Source organism: Lepidochelys olivacea, assembly GCF_965140295.1.
Source record: "Lepidochelys olivacea isolate rLepOli2 genome assembly, chromosome: 8".
NCBI classification, from domain to species: Eukaryota; Metazoa; Chordata; order Testudines; family Cheloniidae; genus Lepidochelys; species Lepidochelys olivacea.
This window is the reverse complement of record NC_140418.1, coordinates 674,708-689,194: the sequence shown is the minus strand read 5'-3', so window position 1 is coordinate 689,194 and position 14,487 is coordinate 674,708. Positions and strand designations below refer to the sequence as shown.

The window sequence follows — 14,487 nt, the reverse complement described above, 5'->3', positions numbered from 1 at the left end:
GCAGAGGAGCCTCCCTCCCTGTAGCACAGCCCCCCCCCCCCCAGCAAGGCCAGCCCCCCGCCCCGGGGCTGCATGCCCCGGGGCCCAGCTCTGAACCCCAGCACCACCACTCCCGCAGCAGACGGGGCCTGGGCGCTCAGAGGTGGCAGCTGGCCCTGGCCGAGGCCCCTGCAATCGAGGAAAGGAGAGCCACAAACGCAGGACAAAGCCACGGGGCTCACGGGAACATCCTGCTGACGGGCATAGGGTCAACTCAAGTGATGAGAACCTGGAAAGACCAGATCCCTTTAAGGTACGGCAATGTCAGAGCCCCTCACCGCAGCGTCCGAGCCCCTCACAGCCAGTACCGCATCCCCCTCGCCCCTGTCGCTCCCCCGGGCAGCAGGGCTGGGCCCTCGCCCCCGTCGCTCCACCGACACCCCGGCCAGCGACCAGCAGGGCGTGGGTGCTCAGGACCATAACCTCCTGGCTTCTCTCGCAGTCTGCTGACCAGCTCAGTCTGGGCCCAGGATGGACAGCTCGTCCAGAGGCTGCACCACTTCACCGGGACTGTCACTGCGTTCTGCTGTGTAGCGCCTGTGCACACCTCCAGCATGTCCTCCAGCCCCACTGCCTTCCAGGGCTCTGTGCACCCCAGTACCCAGTGCACCTGCTCCCTGCTGGCATGGGCCCTGCCTGGGGGCTGCTGCTCTCACCTCTGTCCCACAGGGCGTGGCAGATGGGCTTGGGTGACCTGCCTGGAAGGCTGGTCCGGGCAGCCAAGGCCCCTTGATGCTGGGGGGAGTTCACCTGCCGTGGGTCTGGGCTGGCTCCTCCCCTCAACTGGAACACAGTGGTATCACCGGGGGGCTCTGAGCCTCACAGACCCTGCAAGGGTGGGAAAGGGGCTTTGCCCCAGGCTGTTCTCCTTCCCCTGTGGCTCAGGGCTGGGCCGATGGGAGCGGCTGGCAGGCTGGGCGACAGCTGGCTGGGGGATTTTCCTAGGGAGGTATTTAATGCTGTGGGTAAATGGAGGAACAGCAGCTAATTCTGGAGCTTTAATCCTCTTGACCGTGCTGGCGAAGGGACGTGTGTCAGGCACGCAGCTGCGGGACGGGACCTGGCCCCGAGCCCAGAGAAGCACCCAGCGCCCTGCACCCTACAGAGGATGTAGAGTCTCCTAGACCATGGGTGAAGTACAGAAGGTAAGTGGGGCCGGCTCCCAGCTAGGTCACTGTGGGGCTGCCTCACAGGAGGGTGGGTGCTCAGTGTGACTGTTCCAGCATTGGGACCTGGGAACCCCAAACCCTCCCTGCTGAGATGACAGAGCCGGTGCCTGGTACTCCCAAGAGCGGGACCTGTCAGTGTGTGTGGGATGGGGGGCACTGGAAAGCTGCACCAATTTAATCTCTCCAGAGCGAAGCAGCAGCTGGAGGGCAGGGCCTAGGCAAAAGGGGGCAGAGCCTGACTCACAGTCAGCAAGCGGGGCAGGGCTGGGATCAGCAAAGTGGTGGGAGGCCAGGAACTGGGATGGCCCTGGGGCACCAGGATGGAGTCAAAATACACCATGGGGCCAGAGGCTGAGAGCTGGGATGGGGCCAGGTGGCTGGGGGCCTGAATCAGGCTGGGATTAGCCCAGGGCTCTCATGGGGCCTGGCTTGAATAGCAGATGAAAAACCTGCCGAGCAGCAGTCCCAAGGGATGGGGGCAGCAGCCCTTGGCTTGGTCCCATGAGGTTCTGGGGCCAGCCCCAATTCTCTCCACGATTCCCTACAAGCCTCCCCGCCTCCATTACTGCCACGCTTCTGTGCCAGCTATGGACTGGCTCCAGAGCGTCACTCTTAGCACAACACGGCCGCTGTGCTACTCATGAGACCCTCTAACGTGCCGCCCCGTCTGCCCGAGGGCGGCTTGAGAAAGGTGCATTACAGCTGAACAGTAAGGGACAGTACTCCTCCCCCTTTCAGTGCTACATTTCTACCACGTCCAGGATTTATAGTGGCACGCTGTCTCTGAATTGCTGTATGGATCACTCTATTAAGTATCCAGGTGGCATACTGGCTTTCTAATTACGTGACCTGAATGTGTAACAACTTGGTCCTCTGCCTATCCGCTAGTTTCACCGACTGGCTGTAGCAGGTTTGGAATCTCTGAGTCTTCTTGTTCTGCACCCACCATCTGTAGAGTTTGCTCCATTGATGGCTCTTTCCAAGGAACAAACTGTAGATGTTGATGGTTTCTGTTGAACTCTCCCCAGTCAGTCTGGATCACATGTGGTCTGGGCGATGAATTCTTTTTCTTTACAGGAGCTGGAGTTGTCAGGTTTTTTTCCTTCATCAAGTTTGCCACGAACATGGTCCCCAGGTGCTAGACCCGGCAGTTCTCTGAGTGATGTCTGTTGCAAAGCTGTTCAGCCTTTTGATCCAGTTGGGCTGCTCTCTTCATGTATGGCCATGCTGGAGATTGTTCCAACTTTGGAAAGGAACCTGTCGTTCTGAGTTGTCTTCCCAACAGGAGTTGTGTGGGGCTATCTCCAGGAGCTGCTATTGGTGTTGATCTGTACCTCAGAAGAGCAAGGAATGGATCTTCCTCCTGCGGGATTTTCTTGGCTGCCTGTACAGCTCTCTCAGCCTCTCCATTTGCTTGTGAGTAATGTGGGCTGCTAGGAATGAGAGCAAAGTTGTGTTTTCTACAGAATGACTGAAATTCTGCAGCAGTCAGATAGGGTCTGTTGTCCATCACTAGTTGCTCTGGAATATGGAAATGAGCAAAAGTGCACTTCAGTTTCTCGATAACACTGCAACATGTTATGTCTTTCAAGTATGTTATTTCTGTACACCTGGAAAAACTGTCAATGACAATAAGATAATGCTGTCCTCTGAACTGGCATAAATCTGCAGCTAGTCTCTTCCAAGATCTGTCTGGCAGGGGCGTTGTTGAAGATTCTTTGTGTTGTGTTCGGCAGTGTTCACATGCTCTACTCTATTCTTTATGCCCTTGCTGATACCTGGCACCGACACCGACTGGATGGCCCGTTCATGGCATTTAGTTAGTCCTTTCTGTCCTTCCTGGGTGAGGCTTAGGATTTCTCCTCTCCTTTTGTTGGAATTACAGTGCAGTTGCTTTTAACCATGAGTCCATTTGACTCACTTGAACTGTCTGTGTTACGAAGCGTGGGGGAGTCAGGGCCCTGTACCCTTGTTTCCTGCGATTCACATTCACCGTGACTCTCAGCCAGCCAGTAGAACAGCAAGTTTATTAGAGACGACAGGAACACAATCCAACCCAGAGCTTGTAGGCACAAACAGGACCCCTTAGTCAGGCCCTTCTGCGGGGTAGGGAGATTAGACCCCCGCTCTGGGTCCTCTTCCCTAACCCATTCCAAACTGAAAGAAAAACCCTTCAGCGTCTCACCCAGAATCCCCCCAGCTCCTTCTCCAGCCTTTGTTCAGTTTCCCAGGCAAAGGTGTCACCTGGCCCCAACCCCCTCCTGGCTCAGGTTACAGGCTCTCAGGTCTCCCATCCCCAGTGAAACTCCCCTGCCACATTCCCAGGTCAACACTCCCCGTTCCCTGCTGCATCACATCTCTCCCCCCTTCGAGACTGAACTGAGCGGGGTCACTCTGACCAGTGACCTGGAGAAGTTCAGGGCCCCCTCTCTGGGACAATGCATCCGCTATCAGGTTGGCCCTTCTCTTCACGTGGACCACGTCCATGTCATAATCCTGCAGGAGCAGGCTCCATCTCAGGAGTTTGGCGTTGGCTCCTTTCATCTGGTGCAGCCAGATCAGGGGAGAGTGGTCGGTGTACACGGTGAAGTGTCGCCCGAAGAGATATGGCTCTAGTTTTTTAAGGGCCCATACCATGGCCAGGCACTCCGTCTCAATGGCTGCGTAGTTCTGCTCTCCGGGTAGCAACTTCTTGCTAAGGTACACGAAGGGTGTCTCTCCCACTTTTCATCCTCCTACATTAACACTGCCCCCAGCTCCATGTCTGAGGCATCGGTGAACATCATAAAGGGCTTGTCAAAGTCTGGGTTTGCCAGAACCGGGCCCCTGACCAGAGCCTCCTTCAGCACCTGACCAGAGCCTCTGGGGCTCTATGAGTTCCTGACCCTGCCTTTCGGCCTCAAGGGAGCGCCGGCCACCTTCCAGCGCTTGGTGGATCAGCTACTGAGGGGGATGGAGAGTTTTGCCATGGTGTACATTGATGACATCTGTGTCTTTAGCCAGACCTGGGAGGATCATGTGTCCCAGGTTAGACAAGTGCTGGACTGACTCCAGGGGGCCTGGCTGACTGTAAAAGCAGAGAAGTGCAAGGTGGGGATGGCTGAAGTGTCTTAGCTGGGTCATCAGGTGGGGAGCAGCTGCCTAAAACCAGAACCAGCTAAGATGGAGGTGATCCAGGACTGGCCCGCTCCCCAAACCAAAGAGCAGGTACAAGCCTTTATTTGGGATGGTGGGGTACTATCAAAGATTTGTGCCCCACTTTAGCACCATAGCCACCCCCATCAAATCTTCGAGAGTCCCCCGCCATCCCAATAAAGGCTTGTACCTGCTCTTTGGTTTGGGGAGCGGGCCATGTCCCTCAGCGCTCCCTCCCCTCCAGGGCAGGGTCTTGCGCCTCTGGCAAGGTACCCTCCCCAAGGTCAGGGCGCAGTGCCCCTCGCCAGTTCTGGCTACAGGTCATGACCAGGGCACCCTGGGGGTTGCTGGGCCAGTCCTCTCGGTTCCCCCCCCCTCCATCAACACCTCAGTAGGCAAATGGTGGTGCACCCCCACATCCTTGGGGCCCTTCTTGGCCCCCCATTTAAGATGTACCCTCACCACAGGCACCTTGAATGGGGTCCTGCCCACCCCCATCAGGGTCAGGTAGGTGTTGGGCACCACCCGATGTGGGGCCACCACCTCGGGCCGGGCCACCATCACCTCCGCGCCCGTATCCCTTGACCTTCCTCCCATCCACCTCCAGGGGAACAAGGCACTCACTTCACAGGGACAGCCCCGCGCCCACCCTGTAAAGTGAGAATTTAGAGTCTGGAGCATCCAGCCCCCCAGAGGAGCTGGTCTTCCTCCTTCCTGAGCAGTTGGACAGCTGCCAGCCCTCCTTGCATGAGCAGTCTGGCCCTCGTCCGGCTGGGTCCCTACCCAGTTAACCCTGAGTGGGTTCAGTCTGCTCAGTCTGTCCCTGAGCTTGGGGCACTGGGTCCGTACGTGGCCTCTCCGGCCACAGTGATAGCAGCTTATGTCCCGTTGGTCCCCTCAAGCGGATCGGTTGGACCTGATGCCAGATGTTCCCCTTGGGAGGGGGTTCTCCATATTTCCCCTTTGGGAGGTCCTATGGTGACTCTCTCTCTGCATCATGGTGGGCTTGTTCATTTGGGGTTCCTCCCTGCCACTCCCTGACTGACTGTTCACAAACTCATTGGCCAGCTGCCCTGCATATTGCGGGTTCTCTGGCTTTTTGTCCACCAACCATAGCCTCAGGTCGGATGGGCACTGTTCATACAGTTGCTCCAGTACAATTAGGTCGAGCAGGTCCTCCTTAGTTTGGGCCCCATCCGCCCACTTGCGGGCATATCCCTGCATCTGGCGGGTCAATTGTAGATATGTGCCCTCAGGGGTTTTACACTGACTCCAGAACCTTCTCCAGTTCATCTTGGGAGTCAAACTCACATAGCAGGGCTTTTTTGAATAGTTTGTAGTCCCCTACCTCCACCCCTGTCATTCGGCTGTACACCTCCATGCCTTTGGGGTCCAGTAAGGGGGTGAGAAACTGGAGCCTGACTGCAGGGTCAACCCTGTGCAGCTCGCAGGCGTTCTCAAAGGCATTCAGGAAGTCATCTATGTCCTCCCCTTCCTTATGCTGGGCCAGGAGGCCCTTATCAAAGCTCAGTGCCGTCTTGGGTCCACCCTCACTCACTGCAGCCGGAGGCTTGCTGATCCTCAGTCTGGCCAGCTCCAGCTTATGCTGCCACTGCTTTTCCTGTTCTGCTTGCTCCTTCAGCTCATGCTGATGCTGCCTTTCATGGTCCTGTCGCTCCTTCTCTTGATCTTCCAACTCTCTCAGTCTCATCTCCCTCTCCCATTCCAGCCGCCTCAGCTCCAGGGATGGGAAGCTCCACCGGGAGGATCCCCAGCTGGCTGCTCAGGTCAGGGTGCCCTCGGTATTCACTGGGCTCCTCTCAGCCCCTACCCTAGGCATAGGCACATGGAGTCTCGGGATGCTCTCGGCAGCCGTCTGACCCCTCCCAGCCAGGTCAGGCACCGGGACCTACACTGCCTCTGCTGGGCTGCTTCCCTCAAAGACAGGGATCGGTGCATCCAAGTGATCCTTTTCTTCCAGCTGGGCAATCAGCTGCTCTTTGGTGAGCCTCCCAGTGTGCAGCCCCCTCTCCCTGCTCAGCTCCACCAAATCGCTCTTAAGGCATTTAGCATACATCTTCCTGCTGGCCACTCGCAGGCCTGTGTGCTCTCACCCCTAGTGTCCCAGCCCTTCTCCAGGTCACCACCTCTCTCCCCGGGTCAAGCCACAGACTCCTCCGCCCCCGAGACTGCTTGCCGCAGTCCCCAGGGGGACCCTATTATTGCAACAGTCCTTCTCACTGGTCACACACCCCCAGGGGTTAAGCGTAGCTCCTCTGCCCCCTGAAACTGCTCCTCTCTGAATCTTCAGCACGCCTGGTCCTCGTTAACCCCCCTTCGTTTTACTGCTCCCCAGTCACTTACTGCAGGAAGCACCATCCACGGGCTGCAGTAGATCCCACCTCTGCCACCAGTTGTTACGAAGCGTGTGGGAGTCAGGGTCCTGTATCCCCGCTTCCTCTGCGATTCACATTCACCGTGATCTCTCAGCCAGCCAGTAGAACAGAAGGTTTATTAGAGATGACAGGAACACAATCCAACCCAGAGCTTGTAGGCACGAATGGGACCCCTTAGTCCGGTCCTTCTGGGGGATAGAGAGCTTAGACCCCATGCTCTAGGCTCTCCCCTCTTCCCTAGCCCACTCCAAACTGAAAGAAAACCCTCCAGCGTCCCAACCAGCCTCCCCGCAGCTCCTCCTCCAGCCTTTGTCCAGTTTTCCAGGCAAAGGTGTCACCTGGCCCCAACCCCCCTCCTGGCTCATGTTACAGGCTCTCAGGTCTCCCATCCCCTATAAAACTCCCCAGCCACGTTCCCAGGTCAACACTCCCCCCTCCCTGCTGTGTCACACCATGTACCACAAAGTAGTGTCTTGTAATGTCCTTTGTGTCCTTTAGATACTTGGGCCAGCCGGCCCTAAGGGAGCGTAGAGCTGCCTGAAGTTGCATGTCTGCTGAGGTTGGTTTTCCGTAGCAGGTCTAGCCTCTTTTGTGACGCTGGTCTATATGTGCGCACAGCATCCACATAGGCCTTTGCAGCATCTGTGAGCTCGGGTGGTTCATGCAATGCTGGCTCTCTCACAGAGTGTCTGCAACCAACCGATTTTTCCCAGGAACATACTCCGCAATCGGGTTACATTGTATTAACCTTAGCAAGAGATGCTGGCATCTCCGCAGTGCTTGATCCAGGTCTTTTCCGTTGAGGAGGGTAAGACAGAGTTCACTCACGACTGCGGCGCCTCCTGCTGGCTGTCCTGGGGATTAGCTCTGCTAGCCGGTGGATCCTTTTCTGGTGGTGTCTCACTGCTGTCACTCCCGCCCCAGGACTCATGTCACTCCCAGGAGCGTGGCACCTTCTTCGTGACCCAGCTCTCTGGACATGTCGTGCTCTGATCTCCCCGCTTCCGGGGGCCTGCAGTCTGCTGACGTCCAGCCACTTCCCTCAGTGGCTACCACAGCCAATTTTCTGGCCACTTCTTCAGTGGCAATCGGCAGGGGGGGACCTGGGCCCACCTACTATTCTGAGTCCCAGCCCAGGGACCCTGTAAATGGCAGCCACGTGCTGCATCCCCTCAACCTCTCAGTACCTTTCCCTGGGCCATTTCCCCATGGCCCCCAGCACCCTCTTTGCCCTTCCCTCAGGGCATCAGCCTGCAAATTCCCACAGCCAACCCAGAGCTGTCTTTAGCTCCCCCTGGTCACTGCTAGTAGCACTGCTCTGTCCAGGGTCCTGGCTCTCCTTCCTCTGCTAGGAGCCTGGCCTGACCTTCCCTCCTCAAGCTCCAGGCAGCTATGGAAGCTGCTCTGCCCTGCAGCTCTTCTTCTATGGGCCTGCCAGGCCCTGATTGGCTGCTCCTCACAGCCCCTCTCTAATTGGCTGCCTCCTGCGTAGACTCCCTAGGGCTCTATTAACCCTTTTTGGGCCAGTGTGGGGCAGTCACCCCATCACAGAGGGCTACAAGTGGTTTATGGTCTGTTATCAGTGTAAGTGAATACAATCCACATAGATCTCTGTAAAGTTCTCACGTGCTTGCCAGCCACTCCTTTTCCATCTGTGCCGATAATTTTTCCACTTCTGTGAATGTGCAAGGGCAAAATGCAGCTGACTTCTACTCAGAGCCACGTTGTTTGCAACAATTCACCACCGAGGCCAGAGCTCCTTGTGTTTCCACTGGTCCCCATTGTGGGTTTATTCCCATAGAACTTGAGAGCTAGAGCTATTGAGGTCATTTATTTTACCCTTTGAAGACAATTTCTTGATTTGGCCCCATGGCCAAGATGTGTTGGACTTCAATAGTTTATTCAGTGGTTTTGTCACTGCAGAAAGGTCGTATGGGTACCAAACAAGGTAATTCACCAGCACCAGCAGGCATCTCAGTTCTGGTACATTCAATTCTCAAATTACTTTTCTTTCTCAGGTCTAGGACTGATTCCATCTTTGTTTATTGTCTCAGTTTGGGGTAGTCAGAAAACAAACTTCTCCTTGTTTAGCTTTAGTCCAGACTAAATGATTAGCCTTGGGACCTCGACAGTTTTGGTGTGTTCTTCCCTCAAAGACCCATATATCAGAATATTGTCTATGCAAATGACAAATCCATTTGTGTTCATTAACAGTTCTGCCATCTTTCTTTGGAAAATTTCAGGCACACTGGTAATCCCAAAGGTAATATTGGAAAGCAAAATCTACCAAAGGGTGTGATAAATGTAGTCAGTTTAACACTTTCTTTGGCTACTGGAATTTGCCAGAGTCTCCTTGAGGCACCCAGCTTGGAGAATCCTGTCCTTCCTTTCACTTTGGGGAGGAAATCAGCCAGTGCTGGGAGGACATATTTTTTTCCCTTACAACTGCTTCACCGAGTCTTAAGATCCACACCGATTCGTATTTTCCTATTTTTCTTTATAGCCAGTACCATTGGGGCACACCGTGCTGTTGGCTCGAAGATTTTTCTTGGTTATGCCAATCCATTTAATTCTGTTTAACTCAGTTTCCACTCTATGAAGTAAGTGGATAGGAATCCTGAGAGGGGTATGTATGCTTTATGGTGCAGCATTGTGTTTTAGGATTATCTGTACTGGATCTCCTTTCAAAAGTCCAATATCGTGAAATATCCCATCAAGTTCTTCCACCTTTCTCACTAGGCCATCCTGGCTGCCATGCTGCGGCTGAGGAGGCTGTTGGTCTGTGGTCCTTTCATCACATACACACTGAGTGCTCAAGCTTGTGTCTTTGAAAGCTATTTCTGTGGTGAACTGGCCCACGCAGCTCACAGTACCTCCAGGGCTAGTCAGAGTGGGTTGGGTGACTTCAGCTCTGAGAGGGGTTGAAGGTGATCATAAATCACTTCTGAGATGGCGGATGTCAGCTCTTCAGTCAATTTTCAAGTCCAATTGTCTTGCCATAAATATTCAGTTTCACTCTCCAGACAGGTTCTATGTCATCACATGTGATAGATCCCAGAAACAATGGCTCTTGGTTGTCTAATATCAGTCATCTCCCTGACTGCACCCCCAGCATGTCTTCTGAACCAGCTCAGACCCACCCAGTCAAGGATTCTGCAGCACCCGAGGCATACCTGGGGGGCACTGGGATGCAGCCCCATCCACAAAGGGTCCCCTTGTCCTTGCAGGGGCTGCTCGCTGTCATCCAAAAGCTCAAGGGCTCTGTGGAGCAGGAACTGCGGATCGTCCTGCTGGGGCTGGACAATGCCGGAAAAACCACACTCCTGAAGTGCTTGGCATCGGAGGAGGTCAGCACCATCACCCCCACGCAGGTAGGTGCAGAACCCCGGACCCAGCGCACAGTGGATGAGGTGGGCTCTCCTTCCCTGACTGGACTTACAGCCTGGTTTGTTCCCTGTGCAGGGGTTCAACATAAAAAGTGTGCACTCGCATGGCTTCAGGCTGACCGTCTGGGACATCGGTGGGCAGCGTGCCATCCGCCCCTACTGGAAGAAGTACCTGGGCCACACAGACATACTGGTGAGCATGGGGCCCAGCCCCCAGGTAGGCAGGGCTGGCCCAAGGGGTGAGCGAGCCCCTCGGCCCCATTCACAAGGCAGTGTTGGATGCTGGACCGGCTGGGGTCTAATACTGGGGTTCCACAGCAAGAGCCGTTGTTCCAGGGGAGCAAGAAGTGAACAGATGACTTTCCCTTTTGTTCCTGTGGCAGATTTACGTCATTGACAGCGCTGACAAGAAACGCTTTGAGGAGACCGGGCAGGTACGATGTGGCTGTGCCCCCGATCAAATTTCAGGGGCCTCCCTGAAAATACACTGACTTGTGGGCAGATTGCTCTCTTGACAGTGCATGTGCTGGGGCAGGTCACAGATGTGCGTGCTTCTGGGGGTCTTTGGGACCAAGCCTTAGCCATGTGCTGGAGCAGCTGCTTTGCCCAGTATAACAGTGTGTACTGGCCATTTAAGACTTTTCTGGGGAGAGGGCAGTGGCGAGCTGGAGCCAGTTTGCACAACCGGTTGTTAAATTTTGAAGCCAGTTTAGAACCGGTTGTTAAAGGGGTGGCCAAACTCCGGCCCATGGGCCACATCCAGCCTGCAGGACTGTCCTGTCCAGCCTGCCTGAGCTCCTGGCTGGGGAGGCTCCCCTGGCTGGGGAGGCTCCCCTGGCTGAGAATCACTATTTAATTTTCACTCACCTGGCGGCGCTCCAGGTCTTCAGCAGCACTTCGGCAGCAGGCCCTTACTTGCTCCAGGTCTTCGGCGGCAGGTACTCCAGTGTTGCCGAAGACCTGGAGTGAGTGAAAGACCCACCGCCGAAAAGACCCAGAGCGACTGAAGGAACCGGTTCTTCAGATTTTGGCAGCTTATCACTGGGAGAGGGAGGTATATCTATGGGGTGCAGAGAGAACCAGGGTTGTTAACTACTCATTTCTGAGAATAAGCTGGGCTGGACCCCCACGCCTGCTGAACCTCCCCCAATCCCCCACAGAGGGATTGCTGGGAAATGTATCTGAGTGGTAGCCGTGTTAGTCTGTATCAGCAAAAAGAACGAGAAATACTTGTGGCACCTTAGAGATTCACAAATTTATATTTGTTAAGTCTCTAAGGTGCCACAAGTATTCCTTGTTCTTTTTGCTGGGAAATGTAGTTCCCTGGCAGCCAGTTGTATCCTGAGTTGAAGGAAGGCATGGCAGGCAGCAAAGGGGCTCGTGGTGAGGAATGTTTCCTCCCCAGCTCGTGAGCCCCATGATACTGATGGGACCTGAGGTCACAGAGGCCAGGCCAGAGCCAGGACCTTAACCCACATCCCAGGCCATAGTCAGAAACCAGGGTCAAGGCTACCCACTGTCATGGAATCCCCAAGCGATGCTGTGGAAATGCTCCCTGCGAAGCCAGTCAGGACTCTGGGGCAGTCGCCTTTCTGTGAGCAGACTGTCTGCAGGACACACAACTCACACAGCTTCCACCTTCCTGGGTCTGACCTCGGAGCATTCAGCCTCCTCTGCCCCTCCGTGCACTTCCCACAGCAAGTCCACTCAGGCGGGGTCCTGGGGCAGCCAGAGGGTCCTGCCCCCCAACTCCACAGTCAGACGTGACTCTCAGCCAGCCAGTAAAACAGAGGTTTATTAGATGACAGGAACATGGTCTAAAACAGAGCTTGCAGGTGCAGAGAACGGGACCCCTCAGTTGGGTCCATTTTGGGGTCAGTGAGCCAGACAACCCTGTCTGCACTTCACTCCATATCCCAGCCAGCCCCAAACTGAAAACTCCCTCCAGTCCCTCCTCCTCTGGGCTTTGTTCCTTTCCCGGGCCAGGAGGTCACCGGATTCCTTTGTTCTCCAGCCCTTTAGCTCTCACCTTGCAGGGGGGAAGGGCCCAGGCCATCAGTGGCCAGGAAACAGGGTGTCGGCCATTCTCTGTGTCCAGACCCCTGCACACACCTGCCCTCTAGGGCTCTGCAATGATCATACACCCTTATCCCACCCCCTAGATACTTAAGAACTGCCTAGGGGAAACTGAGGCACCCCCACACTATTCAGAGGAAACATTAAGAACAGTCCCACTTCATCACACCCACCGGTTACACATGCTGGGCTTTCCCTTTGGAAGGGGACTGATGTCAGGAAGGGCTGTGCCAATTCCAGTCAGCCTCAGGGAGGGTGAAACTCCCTGCCCTTAGGGGTTTGGCCTCTGGCCCCCAGAATCCTGCTGGGTTGACAGTGTCCCTGGGATCCTTGCAGAGAAAGTGCCAGCTCAGTGACACTTGGTGAGGGATGTCCCCACAACTCATTATCCAGATCCCACATGTGTGACAAGGTGGGTGCAAGCCCCTAGAATGAGGCTTGGGCAGCAGAGCCCGGCAGCTGTCTGCGCTCAGGGCCGATGGCTCGCTCTGTCTCTCGGCAGGAGCTGGCGGAGCTGATTGAGGACGAGAGTCTCATGGGGGTCCCTTTGCTGGTGTTTGCCAACAAGCAGGATCTGGCAAGTGCAGAACCAGCTGCAGAGATCGCAGAGGGACTGAACCTACCTACGTACCGGGACCGCCAATGGCAAATCCAGGCCTGCTCAGCCCTGTCTGGGGAAGGAGTCCAGGTATTGGGGTGAGGGCCAGAGGAAGTCCCAGGGTTGGGGAGGTCAGCGAAGAAGCCTAGGGCCCAGTGATGTGGCAAAGAGACCCCCACAAGGAATCAAGCCAGGGGACGCTGAGAGGGGCCAGTGCTCACACGAGTCTCTTGTTTTTAATAGGATGGGATGAACTGGATTTGCAGCCAGATCACAAGCCGGAAGAAGTGACTGAATCAAATTGCAGTTCGCACAGCCATGCTCACCAGCTCCCAGAGATTCCCAGTAGTAGGCCCTCCCTGTGCCCCTAACCCCAGGCTGCTGAGCTCAAAGGGCCTTTCCTGGCCAAGCTCTCATTGCTCATCAGCTTCTCTGCAATGCCTCATCCTCCTGGGTTTCATTTGGTCACTGGTGTATCTGCAGTTCCTGAATTGTGGAGAGCACTGGCAAGCCTCTAGACCAGCGTTTTTCAAAGTTCAGGTTGCGACCCAGCACTGGGTCGCTCTGGCCAGCACTGCCAACTGTGACATTAAAAGTCCCGTCGGCGATGCTGCCCAGCAAGGCAGCCGTGTGTGTACCTGTTCCAACACCCCGGAAGCACCCCGGAAGCAGCCAGCAGGTCTGGCTTCTAGGCGGGGGGCCACGAGGCTCTGCGCACTGCCCCCATCCTGACTCTGTACTCCCATTGGCCAGGAGCAGAGCCAGACCTGCTGCTGGCCACTTCAGGCACATCATGGTCCACGGAGCTAGGACAGGTGGGAAGCCTGCCTCTGCACACACCCCGTGCCCCAATCCCCTGCCCCAGCCCTGATCCACCCCCTGCACCCCAAACCCCTCATCCCCAGCCCCACCCCAGAGCCTGCACTCCCAGCCCAAAACCCTGACCCCCTCCTGCACCCCAATCCTCTGCCCCAGCCCTGAGCCCCTCTCACAGCCTAAACCCCTCATCTCCAGCTCCGTTGGATCACAGGCATCAACAATTTTCTTCAACTGGGTCGCTGGAAAAAAAGTTTGAAAACGACTGGTCTAGACCTGCAGTTTTCAAATTGTAGGTCGGGACCCCAAAGTGGGTCACAACCCTGTTTCCATGGGGTTGCCAGGGCTGGCATTAGGCTTGCTAGGGCCTGGGGCTGAAGTCAAAGCCTGAGCCCCACCGCCTGGGGCCAAAGCTGAAGCCCATGGTTCTCAGGCTTCAGCTTCATCCCTGGGCAGCAGGGCTCACATTACAGGTCCCCCTGGTCAGGGTTGATGTCCTTTGGCTGTAGCCCCCTCCCCAAACCCACATAGGGCAGTAGGGCTTGGGTGGTCTCAAGCTTCAGTCCCCACTTTGGGATCATATAGTAATATTTGTTGTCAAAAGGGAGTCACGGTGCAGTGAAGTTTGAGAACCCCTGATCTAGACCTAAAGTCCAGCTGGGCTCTCCGTAGTGTGGTGCGCAGTTGTTAGGAAGGCTGCAATTTTATGCATGTGTGCACAGCGCAACCTTACACATATAGTGCATGCAAAGTCACACAGGGCGGAGGATGTCATTGTGTAGAGCGAGATGGCATCCTCCATGCATTTCTGGGGGGTGGCCGGAACCATCCCCTGGGTACAGACAGTCAGGAAGTCAGAGTCAGCACATAGC

General features: G+C 55.6%; 2 protein-coding genes across 3 annotated transcripts in view; one reads left to right on the top strand and one right to left on the bottom strand.

The window, feature by feature from the left end:
* The window catches only part of RGS14 (regulator of G protein signaling 14), a 29,937-nt gene that overhangs the window by 13,981 nt on the left and 1,469 nt on the right, over positions 1-14,487 (bottom strand). The window lies entirely within an intron of this gene.
* On the top strand, positions 79-13,438 carry LOC311525729 (ADP-ribosylation factor-like protein 3). The gene is made up of 7 exons (XM_084638077.1): positions 79-292; positions 1,065-1,184; positions 9,967-10,110; positions 10,202-10,318; positions 10,509-10,559; positions 12,704-12,889; positions 13,043-13,438. The coding sequence occupies exons 2-7, from the start codon at positions 1,167-1,169 to the stop codon at positions 13,088-13,090; spliced, it is 564 nt and encodes a 187-aa protein (XP_084494203.1). The 5' UTR covers positions 79-292; positions 1,065-1,166; the 3' UTR covers positions 13,091-13,438.